Source organism: Mastigoproctus giganteus, chromosome 4, assembly GCF_048544385.1.
Source record: "Mastigoproctus giganteus isolate SK-2022 chromosome 4, ASM4854438v1, whole genome shotgun sequence".
Lineage (NCBI taxonomy): Eukaryota > Metazoa > Arthropoda > Arachnida > Uropygi > Thelyphonidae > Mastigoproctus > Mastigoproctus giganteus.
In genome coordinates this window covers 34217042-34234341 of record NC_143578.1, presented here as the reverse complement: position 1 = coordinate 34234341, position 17300 = coordinate 34217042, and the positions used below count along the sequence as shown (strand labels likewise).

The following is a 17300-nucleotide window of genomic DNA, read 5'->3' as shown; positions in this document are numbered from 1 at the left end:
CTGTGCAAAGATTCGTTTTAACCCTCTGCTGCTCATATGGCACCTGACATATGCCACTTTTTTAAATATTTTCGTTATTTTTTTTTAAATTTGTAAATGAAATCAGATACTTCCACGTACCTTTGCCAACCAATATTCTCTAGCTGGTTATACACTGTTTTCTGCTTTGATTTCAATATACTATGAATTGTGAGACATTAAATTTTTGTTTGGTGTTTAATAGATGCCAGGTGAGCAAAAGCATCGTCTTTCTTCTAGGCAACTCCCATTCCCACATGGTGCCTGTGAGATTCCAGCGACAAGCGTTTAGTCTTTCTATAGAGCTTTGGTTTCACTGTCTAAACATGAACAGCCTACAAAAATACAGATGGTTATGTTGTGTCTGCCATACAAATGTTGTTTGTGTTTCAAATGGGAGTGGGGGATGGGTAACCTTAAATTCTAAAAAATATGGTAACTTTTTTTTATTATTACTATTGCTCTCATTTATTTTATTTTGATATTTTTAAATTGAGTTTAGCATATCATAATTAAATATATCCTCATTTTCAGTTCAGTAAAAAAGATAAAAATTATTTTTTTATAATTAAAACAAAAAGGGGCATCTAACATATGCCACACAAGTGTTTTTGTTAAATTGAGGGCACGAGTGATGGAAAGTTAAGCACTGATTTCTATTTATAAAATAGTCACATGGTTTAAATAAAGTGACAGAGGTGTCTAGGTGAAACCTCCACTACGAATAAAGTTATTCTTCGGAACACTGAGGTAAACTTTAGGAATAATGGCTATACCTTCAACAAGTTGAAGTTTAAAGCCTAATAACAAACATTGCATTTGTTCATGAAACCATTTAAATGAAGATGAGCTTCATCAGAAAACTGCATCTAGTTCAGCCTGTGTGGCTTACTCAAAACATTGTAAGTTTTGTAAAATGCAAAACATATAATTTTGGTTGAGGTAATTGTACCTTGTAAGTTTTATTTTTATAAGGATATACTGATTATTATAAGTATTGGACACTATATATAGAAAAAACAAGTTACTTAATGTACACAGTGCATTAAATTTCAGGCACACATTAATAAATAGTAATAATTCATGATTTATAAAAAAAAAAAAAAAAGCACTGACTTTTATGCATGAACTGAAAACATTTTGCTTCTGCACATATGCCACATTGTCCTTAATTCCTGCAAATGGCACATGGCAATAAACATAATATCCAGTGCTTCAGCTACAATATATCGATAGTTGATGCATTATTTATGGAAAAAAAAAAAAAAAAAAACCCACACAAACTGCTGGATTTCAGTTGGTCTCATTTTAATGAAGTTGGATAGGATCGATTAGTCATTCTAGAAGAGCCAGATATAAAATTTCATGAAAATCCATCCACAGGGAGTCGAGTTATTACATCAGGATGGAGAAAAAAATAATAATAATAATTGCTGGCTTTCTTTTGGTCTGATTTTAATGAAATTTGAAATGGCTTGACATATCTTTTTAAAAGGCCCAAATATAAACTTTCATGAAAAATCTGTCTATTGGTAGTCAAGATGTGGGATGGATAGATGGTCATGGTGAAGAAAATAAGAAAAAATATGTGCATTTATCAAAATATTTTATAAACTTCTACATATAACATCTTTATTATCTTGATTGAAATGTAGATTACTCTTTTATTTTCATCGTTTGCTATGGATCACTGTTTTTATTTCCATGGTTAAATACACATTTAGCTATGTGTTAAATGTTTTAAGAATGCGAATAAACTTTTTGGCACAATAGCTCATTTATACATTGCATCATTGGCAGTATCTTCTCTGTTTTGACAGATTTAAGCTTTATTGCTTGCTCTCTGAATTAAAATCCCAATTCATGAATTTGAGATTATTTCCTAAGTCAAGAGAACATGCAAGAAATATTACTATATTCAGTCTGTCAGTAATTGTAAGGAATTTTTACACATGTTAATCTTTGCAAATATATTTTCTGTTATGGAATGATCTGTTAAATGTTTTGGAATATTAGTGTTTGATTCATATTTATACTTTTGTAGGGCCATTAGTTGATTGGGATCCAGATGTTGTGGCAGCTTTGGATGATGACTTTAATTTTAGTGATCCAGACAATTGCCTAGAAGATGATTTTGTAATTAAAGCTAATGCAGCACTAAGTGATGAAGATATAACTGAAGGTAGAGAGGGGTATGTAAAAATTTCATTTGTTTTCACTTGTTCATATGTGAAACGTGGCTCATATTGATCACAGATCAATATGAGCCATCAAATGGGCCTTGTGATTTATATCATGAGAACTTAAAAAAAAAAAAAATCATGCAAATATAATAAGACCAATATAAGGAAAATTAAAATTAATTTTCTACAGATGACTAGTAATATTCACTTATGGAGCTTCTTAACTAATTTAAGTAGTAATCTGTGCAACACTGAAATGTCACTTAGAGTAAATGAACAGTAGTGCACTGAACAAATGAACCTAAATTTAAAGAATAATTATATAACACTATTACATTCATCTGTGACAAAGTACTCCTATTATTGGAATGAATTATGATAATACCTATTATCAGCTGCATGTCATGAAGCAATCATTAACAAAAACATTTATTACACAAAATAGTAACTACAGTTACAGAAGGAATATGAAACAAATATACATGTGCCAACTAAAATTGATTCACTCATTCTGCATCATCATCATTCACAGACTTTCAGGTTTGACCACTGAATTACTGAACATCATTACAAGAAGCCATCATTTCTTCATGGGATTATAGCTGTCTTGCCTTGGGTTTAACAAAACAAAAGAAGCCTAAAAGAAAAGATTTAAAAAAAAAACAAAACAAAACGATGAAAGACGTTAATATATAGATTTAAGTTTTAACTTTTGCAAAGAGAAACTACAATTAAATATAAGAAGCAGTAAAATTCCTCTTTTCTTTGCTCGATTGCTTATGTTCAGCAGTAGCTTAATGACAATATATGAACTTTGACATATTATCATTTTAGATTATTGTATTAATATAGTTGTTAACAAGAATAAATTATTTCACCCATCAATAGAGAGACAGGGGGTTGTCTTAATACTTGTGTAGATTTAAGAAATTTGAGCAAATGCAAATGGATTTTATTGTTATCATGGTTTCATACTTCAAAAAGAAACTAGATGGCATGGTCATTTATATTATTTTTACTTTTGAAATCTAAATATATTCTAAAATAACATGTTAAACATAAATAATATATTTAACTTGTTATTTTAGAATATATTTAGGTTTTAACTTTTGCAAAGAGAAACTAGTGTTTTGTAATTAGGTTTACTACTTTATATATCTTTGAATATTTTAACTTTGTTTATCAGCAAAGTAGCTCAGAAGGCATGTAGGACAGATATGTAAAGTTTTTATTTTTTACCATTCATTCCTAATGAACGGTATGAAATAAAAACTTAATTACATCCAATAACAATATAAAAAAATGAAAGACAAAAAAAATAAGAAATTGTTGCTGCCAGTGCATAACAGTTTGCAGCTTCATGCAATTGATATACATTAAAAAATGTTTATATATAAAAATAAATCTTGATAATTACACTTGACAAACTTTATATGAATAAACATCTAATAAATCTTAATATCATGGCATTAAAAAGGAGTAAAAAAAAAAAAATAATGAATGCTAATGTAATTGTGAATGTAATGTCTGTTTAAGTGTGGTATTAGTTAAGAACCAAGCAAGTGTACTATTTACAACTTATTTATTTATAATAGTAAAGCATACATGTTAACACAAAAATCAATCCATATATAAAGAAACAAAAGTTCTCTTATTTGAAATCAAATTCTGTCAAAATTTGAGTCCATTTTTTATATTATATTTTTTAATTTCAGAGATGATGAAATGGATGACACAGAGGGATTAGGAAATGATTCAGATTTCTTCCCTTCTGGTGAAGAAGATGCTGAAAGCTTAAATGGTACTCAGTTTTCATTCACTGAAGAAGAAACAAAATCCAGGTTTACAAATTACTCACTCACATCATCTGTTTTGAGAAGAACTGATGCACAGAAATTGCTTGATGAAAGATTTGAAAAGGTACTCCTATAGTTTTTTTTTTTTACTTAAAAAATATCTTAAGAGTTTGTTTTCTGCACTGTTCTAAAATATAGCTGAAACTGGTTGGAAAATAGTCTTCAGCTTGACTGGACTGAGGTGGTAATGTGGATTTTTTTATTATAATATCACAATTACCTGTTACCACTAGCTTGAGATTTTATGTCCAAAAATTTTTAATTTTACTCTGAATGAATTTATGGAAATCTTCTTTTGGAAAAAAAAAATATATATATATATGTGTGTGTTTACATGGAATCGTCACTAGAAGCTATCTGATGAAGGTCTGGTAAGTCCTGAAACAGCTATCACAGTTGTGTTCTTTTAAATAAATGGAAGAAGAACCTTTTGATGAATGGCATTTGTTTAAAAGTAGTGCCATAATAAGGGAAATTGGGGTAAAAGGTGAAGTTTATTCTGCTGTAGGCATTAAAACCATTGTATTTACTAGGCATTGTAAATAATGCTAGCCACAGATATATGAAGAAAAGTTCTGTTTTTTATAATTTTGTAATTTTACAAAATTATATTTAGCATTTTTATAATATCCAAGACATCTTTCATTTTTTTTTTTTTTTTTTTAAATTCAACAAGCAGAAGACAGTGAAAAATGTCACTGTATGTAAATCTTAGAAAAAGCTGATCACCTGTTCCAGTGTTTCTTACTAATTTATGGTTTTGGAAACTGTTTAAAACTATAAATAATAAATTTATTTATTATTTGGAAATAAATTGTAATAAGCAATAGTAACTAAAATTTTATAATCCGGTATCCATACCCATAATGTGGTATGTGTCAAAGAAATAATTAAAATCTGTAGGACTAAGCTGCATAATGTTTTAAGTAAGACTAAATGCAGCTGGGCATAATATTTTTAAGAGTTATATTTATCTATATAATATCGGTGTAAAAATACCATAGACAGCTCTTAAATGAAAACTACGATAGTAGTGTAAAAGGGCATCATTTCAACTGTATCTCATATTGTGCTCATCCTTCACAATACATTCTTTTACACTGATATTATATAGATAAATATAACTCTTAAAAATATTATGCCCCGCTGCATTTAGTCTTCCTTAAACATTATCATGTACACCTTTTGGCATCTCTCATATTGTGGGATTATCTTCATAACTGGGTTGTCATGTTTGAAATACCAGGGTGCCTGCCCACCCACCAATGAAAGTCCAACAAGCCTCGAAACAGTGCCATTTGGGTGGTGCCAAATGAGAATAAGTAACAATAGTCTTCTCTATCTCTATTAGTGAAGTGTTACTTATTTGAGGCAGTGCAATACATGGTAACTCGTGAAGGATTAGCACAATATGAGATACAGTTGAAATGATGCCCTTTTACACTACTATCGTAGTTTTCATTTAAGAGTTGTCTATGGTGTTTTTACACCGATATTATATATTAAAAATTTAAGAAAGGTAGGTGAAGAACAGGTAACTTAGCTGGTAAATAAATAAATTTGGGAAATGGACTTTTCTTGAAATGGTGTTTCAGGAGTAGGGAATGAATTATGGAGAGTTTTATTTGAGAATCATTTTTATTTGAGAATACTAAGTAGGATTTATTAGTAATAGATAGTCAATAAATTTTTAGTAATAGATAGTCAATAAATTTTTAGTAATAAATAGTCAATAAATTTTTAGTAATAAATAGTCAATAAATTTTTAATCTGTTTTTAACATTCATTCATTCACTTTTTATTCTATATTTAACATATATACGGGGTGTCCTATACTTTCAGGATTGATTCAAGGTGTGAAAACAGTTCATATAAATGTATTCTTGAAAAAAGCTTTCCAATTTACAGCCAGTTTTGTGTTCTTGAAATTATCCAGTAAAAAAGTGCCTGATACTCTCTGGGTAGGCAAACCACATTACAATAGCAGCAGCATTAGTAGGTACATAGGTATGAAAGTTAATTACTATTCTGGCATATGTAGGCTGAATTTATTTTGAAACTGTATTTTAGTGTTTGCAATCATAATTTCTTACTGTAAAATTAGTTCCAAGTACAGTTCGGTGAAGGCAACAAAAAAAAGTTTTAGTGGTATTAAGTGATAGTGTGTCTTTGAAGTAAGAATGAAGGCTTATTGAAACCAAGAAAATAAATTTCTCTGAAAGATAACAAGACCTTTCAGAGCACAGAAGAGGATCTTGGAGATACAGGGTCATTCAACAAGTTGTTGTTGTTGTTATTTGGTTTTTAGGAGCATTAGCAACTAAGGCCATATTGCTCCGGGATATGCGGTGGTCATTCCCTGACCTTTCCGCATCTTCTGTATTTGGTGGTGACGGGCTCGAACCCCGGTCTAATCAAGAAGCGTGTGCTAAGCACTGCTGCTCCTTCCCATCTGGCTACGGAAGCGCCTCATTCAACAAGTGAGTTTCAGATGGTGGTAGACCAATCAGCACTAGAACTGTTGGGTTGGAGAAGTAGTTACTGAATTATATTGTAGAAAATCGATCGCGATGACACCACTTGAATGACAGCAACATTAAGGGACATAGAACACAACTGTATGGAGAATTTTACAGATTCAGGATCACTTGTAGCAAACACTCCATCCCACGTTGACTGCTGCAGGTCGTGACAAAGCTGATTGACACCTTTGTCAGCACCTTTGTCTGTATCACATTCAGATATTACAGACTTTACTGAAGCTGATTTTCTACCACGACATGCTTTTTGTACTTGGTTCCTGCAACAATGTACTCTCTGTTCTCTTTTCTACTCACCATTTTTTTTTTTTTTTTTTTTTTTTTTGATAAGGCTGGCTTCACGTGCAGTGGCGTGATCAATTTTCACAACACTCCTGACTAGACAGAACAGTCATCCATTCAAGCACTAGCAATAACGTAGTACAGGCAGTTCTTGCTTTACAAGTTCCCGAGTTTACGAGTTTTTTTTCCCCCCCAAGTATCAAGTATCAACAAAATCGAAAATATGAACATTAATTGCAAAAATTGAATGTTAAACATTCATAAATACCACATTCCAAACCATGTGCATAGCTGTACAATACAGTGTACCCCGCTTTACGATATTAATCGTTCCAGAGACCCCATCGTATCGTCAAAATATCGTAATGTGAACCCAATAACACATTGTTTTTTGGTAATTTGTTTCAAGATCTCGGAAGTTGAAATTTTCACCGTATAACTAAGCTATTTATCTCTTTAAAATGTCATTTTTAAGGTCACGAGCATGACCTTAAGGTCATATAAAAGGTCGTGAGTGTGGTTTGTAAATTGTATTAGTTACCAATTCAAATCATTAAAATGCACTACACTTTCATTGTTACCATATGTTCTGTTAAAAGAATCAATTTTTGAATGCCTTTGTGATATTTTTCTAAAGCACATTTCTGGAGGTCACGACCATAAAACAATAAAAACAGTTTGCACTTTCCCGTTTATTGGGCTTTTCTGTTACAGCAAACAATTATAAACGGTAGTAAACTCGATCTTCTTGCATTTGCGAAAATACCAATAGCTGGAATTTTGTGGTTTTTTACGTTATTACGGTGAAATGTGGAACTTTACTGAAATCTTCAATCATATAAAAAACAAATTTTCAGAATCTTCTCTTCATTCCTTATTTTTAAGCTTCGTAAATTTGTTACTCCGCATGAATCATGTTAGTTGCAATTTGTGTGTGCCGTTAAAAAATGCTTATGTATGCAATCGTGAAATTTATAATTTAAAGAGAAGATTATCTTGGAAACAACCACCTCTTGAAACATTTCTGAAGAAGACGACTCCTTGTGCAACAAACCAACGAGTGCCAAGCCAATAATGAGTGATCTACGAGTGTGCATTTAGTCGATGATGATGAAGAAAAAACATTCTTTAACATTTGTAAGTCGTAAATAATTTCTCTATTATTATAATTTGCTTGATTTTACAGGCTACGTTTTCATTTCTTTGGATAAATCAATCATTGTTTAGACAAACTAATTAGCTAACTAATTTCATTGTTGCAAATGTAACCCCTATTTTTAACCTTATGTCTATGGGAAATAAATTCCCGCTTTATGAGTTTTCGCTTTAAGAGCACATGCTAGGAACAAATTAACTTGTAAAGTCGAGAACTACCTGTATTAATATATTGGGAAGAATTATTGCCAAATGCTTAATTGGTCTTTCGGTTTAACCAGAAAATCTTATTACAATTTTTTAAGGAATTTATTAGATGACCTTGCTCTTGCTGCCTGACATATGTAATGTATGTATGACTGTGCTCTGCTTTATTTAGTTGGTTAGCAAGAGACTGTTTTGACAAACATTTCTCCTTTAAATGATAGGGTGTGGAGACTCTATTGCTTGGTTTGCTCACTCCCTGGATGGGAATCAATTGGATTCACATCCAGGGAGTGAGCAAGCCAAGCCATATAGTATTTTGAAATCCATATTAAGCCATGTGTAGTATTTTGAAATCCATCATTTATGCAATGTCCATTTAACAACACTGAAATGCTTTGCCAATGTGTAGAACAAGGCTGCTAGCAAATCCAAACATTGCCTTAGAATTTTTGAATCCATCAGGCAGCCCACAACAAGGCATGTTCAGGCATGTATTCAAATGTAGTGGTGGTTGTTTTGAGCACTGCCTTTAAAGGTAAAGTGGATAATGCTGGAACACAAATCAGGCTCTAACTCATGAAACAAAGAAATTTTTGGCTTATGCTTATATAAACTTTTTTCCGTTGTTTTATGGCTCTGAATTGATCCTGAAAGTACAGTTAACATACTATGAAACCTGTATATGTATATATATGTGTGCATCTTATTTGTATCTATGGACAGCATGATACATATCAGTAATTGCATTTTCAGTTGTATGAACAGTATGATTATGACCAGATTGGCAATCTTGAAGGGGAGGATATTCAGGGATGTCTCACTATGGATAGCCATCTTGTGCAGCAGATACTGGAGGAATATGAGAAGGAGCAACAAATACCGTATGTAGTTAGGTTCTAAAATATTTTACATTTAATAATGTGTTAGAAATTACAGATAAAATGAAATGTTTTGACAACTTTAAATAATATGTTTTAATGCAACTTGAAGGACATTATTAAATGTTAACTCTGTTAAACTGAATTAATTTATTGGTCAGTCAGAATAAAAAGTGTACATTTGTGTCCCACTAACATGTTACTGCTCTGACTAAAACAGGAAATTTCTGCAGATCGTATTTAAACCATGGTAACATGTTGTGATTTTACAGTATTACTTTCTATGTGATTTTTAATGGATTTTTAGCATTCATATGCTGGTTTTTAGAGAAAGAGAGCATTTCCTTCCTTCGATTCAGTGACAGAATTTCAAATAGGAATTTAGAAATGTTGCCACTTAATGTGGTAACAGTGGGGATTGTTTAGGGTATGAAAGTAAAACAGAAAATATTCCTACAGAGTATTTTGTAGACACCAGAACTGTAGTGAATTATTATTGACCTACTTCTTGGTCTGAAAACAAATTCATGAGCCAACAAGCTAAAACTAAATGTTGTCAATTCAGTTTTAGAATTTTGCTGCTAGATAGTGAGATCTATATCTTCTACTTAATGAAAAAAACAAAATTTGAATATCACATGTACTCTGTATTATATCATGAAAAATCAGTTAGATTCCACGTGCAACATCCTTTTCACTGTACATTAGATCCCCTCCCCCATTCCTCCTGTACTGGTCATAACAAGCTTAGAGTTGTGTGTGTTTTTTTAATTTAGCATGATAAGCCTCGTTTTTTTTTCTTTTTTACTGTTTTTGTTTTAATCGCTTCCTAAGATGCCTGAAGGATGTAATCCAGCCAAAATCGAAAAATGCTGCTGAAGATATAGATGCAGAAGGTGAGACAGAAGAAGAAGAGAGTAGTGAGGAAGAAGGAGACTTAGTACCTACAACATTTGCTGTGGCGTCAAAAGAAGACAGATGGGACTGCGAATCCGTTTTGAGTAAGTTTTATCGTACATTACCTTTTGTCAAGAAGTTACAACTTAAGTATCATTCTATATAATTAAATAGGAGAGTGGATTGGTAATCACTTTTCTTGGCATACAGGGATTACATTATATTTAACACCATAGTTAAGTCCGGTTTTAGGTAAGTTATGGAAAATTAAAAGCTACATGGTTGCCAAAAGGTGATGATCAGAATAGCATATTTGAACTACAGGATATTCTGATTTTCATTGTTAATGGAATTATGTCCAGCAGAGCAGATTCCCCCCCCCCCCAATTATAATATTGTATAAAGTGCATTTTAAAAGGTCCTGGATTGAATTGAAAGAAGAAATCTTTCTTACTGGGTATTCCATGTTATCACCCCCCCCCCCAGGTAATTTAGACTTGATATATTTGCCACCGTTGGAGGCATTTCCAGAGTACCTGTTTTGTAATATCTTTCAGTACAGCCTGTGGTTTATCCTAAATCTCTGCAGTCTCTACTCTTTGAGTGTAAAAGTTGTTTCGGGGAAAAGAAGAAATCACAGGGGGCTAGGTTTTGAAGATGGGGCAGGAGGAACTAAAACTACAACTACATTATTTTTGGAGAAACTGCAACACATAATTCAATTGCCAAGAATAGGAGCAATATTATGATTTAATAACTATCTTCTGTCACTTTTGAAACATTTTTGTATCACATCTTCCAATATCTATAGAACTTCTTCGTATAAATGCTGATATTTTTGGAAAGAAGTAGAAATCAGCATTTGGTCAGCTCAGTGAAACAAATTCTTAACGTATGTTCCCCATTAATATCAAAAAAGAAGAGAAAAGTTGGCGTGCTCTCGACATTCCAAGAGTAATATGACTGTGGCTCATCACCTCATGTTCTTCAGTTTTAGCTCTCCCTGATTTCTTATTATTCTCAAAACTAAAGTTTTACTGAAAGGGTGATTTCATGATGTTTTTGAGATCCAGGAAAAATCACAGGATATACTATAATGCTTCTAATAGTGACAGAATCACCAAACTTGCTGTAATGAATCTAGAACTTTTGGTCCCATCTTGTACATCTTTCTTTTAGTCTATATATTACAGCTTCATCCCCTATGCCATTATTCTCACTTGTGTTGTCTTCACAGCAGAATTGTGGACAATAAAAACTAGATTTAAAACAAACTGCACAAGAATCAAAATGAAAATCTTCTATCAGCTTCTTAAAATCTTATTATTTGTATTTCACTGTTCAAAGTTCTCTATTCATTGAACCAAAAGAACAGGATGATACCTGTATAAAGATCCAGAGATTCAATAATGATTGAGTATTGAGTTTTTGTTATCATATGAACTGTCTTAAAAATAAGCTGGTCATGGTATGCACATCATTGAAGAGTTTGATATACAGTTGATCTTCTGAGATTATTATGGTATAATTTATATGTGTTAATTTAAAATTTTTTACTGCGTATTCCTTTTCCTTCTGTTTTTACAAGAATGTTATTATTTTTGCATTATTTTTTCAAAAATGCTAATATATACCTTTTTTCTCATTTTGATGCAGGCTCCTATTCAAATCATAAGAATCTGCCAAGAATGATTTACGTAGAAAATGTAAGTATTCTTACTCTAATTATTAATGAATATTTTGAGAGTGTGAGTAAAGCATTGTATGATTATACTGGCCAATAAGGTTTTTGGTAAAATTAAAGGGAAGTAAATTTTTAAATTAATTCTGTTATGTTAATTCCAAATATGGACACAAATTTTACAGTATGCCACGGTTTTCGGAGGAAATCGGTGTTGGTCTATACAAAAAATGGTTAATATTCTGATCAAGACAAAAATGTAGGCACCACATGCAAGAATAGCATAACTGTCAAACTCTCTGGGTTTACAATGGCAAATCCATCAATTTGATCCTTTCTCTATCTCACTGACGGCCTCCGTAGCCGAGTGGGCAGGAGCGCGAGTGCAGTAGCACACGCTCTTTGAGTAGACCGGGGTTCAAGCCCCTGACTGCTGAATACGGTCAATCTGCCAACTCGCACTGGACCAGCGTGGCAGATTATGGTCCATTTCCCTCAGCATGAATTGTTGAGGAGGCTTCCATCCTGCAGTGGGTTGATAATGGCTGCACTTTACTTTTTTTTACTATCTCACTATTGTAACAGTATTTAACGCAGTTTTTTTTTTCAATAACAGTTTTTCTCATATCTTTTTCTTTTCACAGTAAAATCTGCATTTTTTTTTTTAAAATTCTGCAAGTATCTTATGTTTGTTAACAAAAACAGCTGAGAATAGTTAGCCATAAAAAAAGTAAACTTTATTCTGCAGATTTTTCATTTCCAATGCAATGTGTATGGCCCAGGGATAATAACCTCTCTCAATTTAGAAAAAAAATTTAAAAAGCAATAAGAAGTAACAAAATAACATTTTGTTCAAAAGAACAAAAGAATCCTGGTTATCCTATTTATTAGAATTCTGAAGACTTCTTTGGTCTTCAGAATTACATCCATAGTTCGTTAATCCATAACAAACTGCAAAAAAACAAAACAAAACAAAAAAAAAACTTATATGAATACTGCAGGTTCTTATATATTACAGTATCATAGCAATAAGCAATAGAGGTGTTGCGTGGATATACTAAAGTTGTTTCATTATCTGCAGACTTTTTTAGACTTTGATAGTAGCCGCCTAGAGAGTTTTTTAACCAATAGGTTTGGTCCAGTGTACTGTCTACTGGCCAGCCTGCAAACACCATTTTAGAGCTGTACCGTCAAAATGTAAGGAAGATTGGATCTCACTGTGATGTCCATCATAAACTCAAAAGACATCAATCATTGTATGATGAAGAGATGGGGGAGTGTTTGCTGGAGCTTTGCTGTGGCGACTAAACCTGGGTTCCACCACTTCAAGGTGCCTCCGTAGCCAGGTGGGCAGGAGCAACAGTGCGTAGCACACGCTTCTTGATTAGACCGGGGTTCGAGCCCATGACCACCAAATACGGAGGATGCAGAAAGGTCAGGGAATGACCACTGCATATCCCCGGAGCAATATGGCCTTAGTTGCTAATGCTCCTAAAAACCAAATAACAACAACAACCACCACTTCAAGCATCCAATAAGCAAAGTGGTGGTATTGCACCAGTTGATGAGAGTCATCTGCCACCTAGTATTGTCTGGTAACACAGAGGAGCAGCATTCCTCCATGTGGTGTGGGTTCCACACCTCAACCCTTGCCTACATTGGTTTGCATTTGGGTGGTCACCTACAGTGTGCTAGGTGGCGTATTTCAGGACTTGCACATGGGGGTTATATCCAGGGTTACTAACGGTCCCACCATTGTGAAGGTACAAGCAGAGGATTTGGCTGTCAGAGACCTACCAGACTTTGCTGAAATTAGATCCACTTGACTTGAGTGTCACCCGAATATCAGTTCCATTAGCATTTTTGACTCCCAGATAGCAAGCATAGCTTGGCATATCTGAGAGAATGTATGCGACAGCATCCAGGACCAAGGAGATAGAATGGAGACAGAAAATTAGACTTTGATATAAACAACAGAGGAGGTAAAACAGGAAGTGTAAAATAGCCAGTTAAACTTATTCGGAGCAAAAAGAAATTAGCTAAAGGGTGTTATTGTTTGTTTATAATGGAGTTTTTAAGCCTGTTTTAATATATGCAGTTACAACTGAATAAGGAATTGATCAAAAATGAGAATCTTCAGAAATTATTTTTAAGAAAGCTAATTGGAACTTATAGATGGCAGCAGTTTGCAAGACCATATGACAAAAGCAAACATAAGATGGTGTGGATATATAGAAAGGATGGGGGATGGCATGGAGGAAAATAGTCCAGCAGGACTGATTTGTGGTATCAGAGTGAAGTGGGTGTGAAATTTAGATGAAGTTGAATTAATTATTTTTAATTGTTTTTTTTTTTTTTTTTTGAAAATACCTTTTTTTTTTTTTTTTTTTTGTCCAGTAAGGTGCAAAAAAAAAAAAAAAAAAAAAGTATGCATTTAGTAAATAAAAAATAAGTTATTTAAAGAGACTTGCATATGTATGAATTTCCTATTTAATCTGTAGTTAGATATCGAGGTAGTTAAAATGGGTCTAGATCTCGCAAATTTCTGTTATTTTTACTTGGTGTAAACTATTATTGGTTACTTAGGAATAATGATTTAAAAATCTTTAGGACAAAGCAGTCAAGGTGTCATCAAAGACTGGAATACCTCTCAATGCACTTAATCAAACAGGTTTAACAAAACAACATTTGAAGAAATTAGAGAAAGAAACTGAAGCTAACTACCAGAGTAGCGATGAAGATGAAGCAGCAGGAACTGAAAGAAAGAGCCTGGCAAGTCGACGATCTGTTGCAAGTACTATTAGGCCAAAAAATGAAACTCCAGAGGAAAGGCGTGCAAGGAAAGCTACTGTAAAAGAGTACAGAAAGGTAAGCATATTAATTTCAGGCACTTGATGTTATATTTATATTGTTACTTGTTTTGCACTCTTATTGCATACCTGGCAGTTTTTTGCCAGATTTCCAGGATTCATGTCTTTTATGATTTTCGAGCAAGTTTGTGTTTTTTAAAATATGCAAAAAACATCCATGGCTAGATGATGTTTGAGCCATTACTGAAGTAGTGTTCCTCTTTTGTTTTGTTTTTTTCACCCTTCCCTTGAGAAAAAAGAAAGGAACTTCTCAGAAACATTTAGAGCATTTAAATCAAGTTGTATTAGGTGAATTTTGTTTTATCATAACATATTACAACTAACTTACTGTCTTCAAGTGGGCTGATAATTGTAATTTGCATCCATCGACAGCTACCATTATATAGGGTGATTCTAAACAAGTGTCACAAAATTTACAGGCGTATTCTACACCTCGAATTTGAAAAAAAAGTCCTAATAAACATGGGTCTTCAAACTTCTTGTTTTGCATATAAATCAGTTTTATTTTAGTATGAACATAGCTTACTGTAATTGCACAAATAATCAAAACAGATGTTCAAAATGCGTGCCCATAATTCTTCAACGCTTCCTACTGGACTAGAGTACACTAATGACCCTGCAAATAAAAATCAAGGGGATTTAAATCAGATGATCGAGGTGCCCATGCAACTGGCCCACCACGACCTATCCACCTCTCACGAAAGTTATGGTTTAGTTATTCTCGGGCCACAAGACTGAAATGATGTGGTGGAGCTCTGTCTTGCATGAACCACACGTGCATTCTTCTCTCGAGTGGAATGTCTTCTAATAAATTTGGAAGTGCATTTTCTACCAAATTTTCTAACAACTCTCAGTACAGAGATCTTGTCAGCCTATTTGGTAAAACATACGAAACCACCAACGCATCTCCAAGGATGCCTGCCTGAATGTTGACGGAGATTTGATGCTGATGATTTGCTTCAATAATTGCATGTAGATTCTCTTCACTCCAAATATTAGTGTTATAGAAATTAATAATTCCATGTCTTGTGAAAATTTTCTCATCTGTGAAGAACACATAATGAAGGAAGTAAGGATTCTCTACACATTTATGCAAGCGCCATTGACAAAATTATAGTCTACGTTGATAATCAGGTTCTAAAAAAGCTTGTACACGTTTCAAGTGATAGGGATATAGTCCGTTTTCATTTACAATCTCCATACAACGAACTGTGAAACACCTTTTCCTATGCCAACATGTATGCATGCCGTTAAAATCAGTTTATCTCAGAAACAAGAAGTTTGCGGACCCATGTTTATTAGGACTTTTTTCTCAAATTTTAAGTGTAGAATATGCCTTTAAATTTTGTCACACTTGTTTAGAATCACCCTGTATAAAAATATGGATCTAAATTGACACGCCACGTAATTACTGATGTTAATTAAATTGTAATTTTATTTGCACATAGGATTTTTGTTATTTATTTGCCATTTATAGATAATTAATTTTAAATCTCATATTGTTGAACGCCTTCAGAGTGAGTTGCCCATTATTGCACTACCTTGATTAAGTAACGCTTCCCCAGTAGAAAGGACTAATGTTACTTATTCTCGACAGATACCACTTCCCTTCTCTACTGGGGAAACATTATTTATTTGAGGTAGTTTGATAACAGACAACTCATAATATATGAGATGTAACAAAAACGCTGCCATTTTACCCACTTTGGTGATTTGCTATGAACTAAAATGATGTTTTTGCACTCTAGTAAATTTCTCCACGTCTGAGGCTTTCAGCCCTAAACCCTTTTTAGATTTAAATTGATTAAACTTAAGTCGTCTCTTACTTATACACAGCTTTCGTTCAAAAATGCGCAAGGCTTTCACAGCAGTTCCCAGAGTTCTTTAATCATGCCATTTCCATATATAAATTTGTTATAGCTTTTTTCTTTCATTAGCACACCACACCTTTAGCATAAAGCTTGTGCTGTAAATAGATCTGATTGAGATCAGATCTCAATCCTAATAAAGTTAGAGACCATTAATCTAGATCATGAAATTTAACCTGTCTTTGTTTAAAATAATTTTGTTTTAATTAACCTTATTTTTGTTTTTTATTGTGTTTCAGCAACGACGGATAGAGAAGAAAGCAAACAAGATTGCTTTTAAATTAGAGGAACAAAGGCAGAAGCAAGTTCTGCAAAATTTAAGGCAAAATCTTCAGGGAATTAAACTTCTGTGAGAAGTAATATGTATTTGTATAATATTGTATACATACATATATATTCCTAAATAAAGCTAAAGGGGAAACATGGCGTCTGACAGCCTCATTTTGGATAATTTTCCATTACAGAAACCTTTTCACATTTAGCCATACTGCACCATCAGTTTGTTTTTCTTTCCAACTACGACTATGATATTTAATCAAGTAGTAACATATGTACACTTTAATCTGTTTTGTCTGAAATTTTTAAATTTGGTAAACATAAGTTCATCTCAGTTTTAATATTAGTTGTACAGTATGTTTAGATAGTAAGTAAATGGCACAAATAAATCATGGTCTCTCAGTGTAGTGGAGGGAGTAAGTCTGACTAAGTGTTTAAAGCAGAATTGGATGATTACCTTATGGGAATAGTATGAATATTTATTATTTTATTTATTTATTTTTGGCTGATGCAGAAAAAGTTTGCTTCCTTGCATCATTTGGCTTACTAAATAATAAAAATAATACTAAATGTAATAAAATTATTAAAA

The 17300-nt window shown here is 32.8% G+C and overlaps 1 protein-coding gene across 1 annotated transcript in view; it reads left to right on the top strand.

The window, feature by feature from the left end:
* The window catches only part of LTV1 (LTV1 ribosome biogenesis factor), a 61582-nt gene extending 44656 nt beyond the window's left edge, over positions 1 to 16926 (top strand). The window contains exons 5-11 of the mRNA XM_090371478.1: positions 2063 to 2210; positions 3917 to 4121; positions 8995 to 9122; positions 9954 to 10120; positions 11673 to 11722; positions 14308 to 14565; positions 16675 to 16926. Of these exons, the coding sequence (XP_090227604.1) occupies positions 2063 to 2210; positions 3917 to 4121; positions 8995 to 9122; positions 9954 to 10120; positions 11673 to 11722; positions 14308 to 14565; positions 16675 to 16788 (1070 nt within the window). The 3' untranslated portion in view covers positions 16789 to 16926. The remainder of the gene's footprint in view (positions 1 to 2062; positions 2211 to 3916; positions 4122 to 8994; positions 9123 to 9953; positions 10121 to 11672; positions 11723 to 14307; positions 14566 to 16674) is intronic.
* Positions 16927 to 17300: the final 374 nt, after the last annotated feature.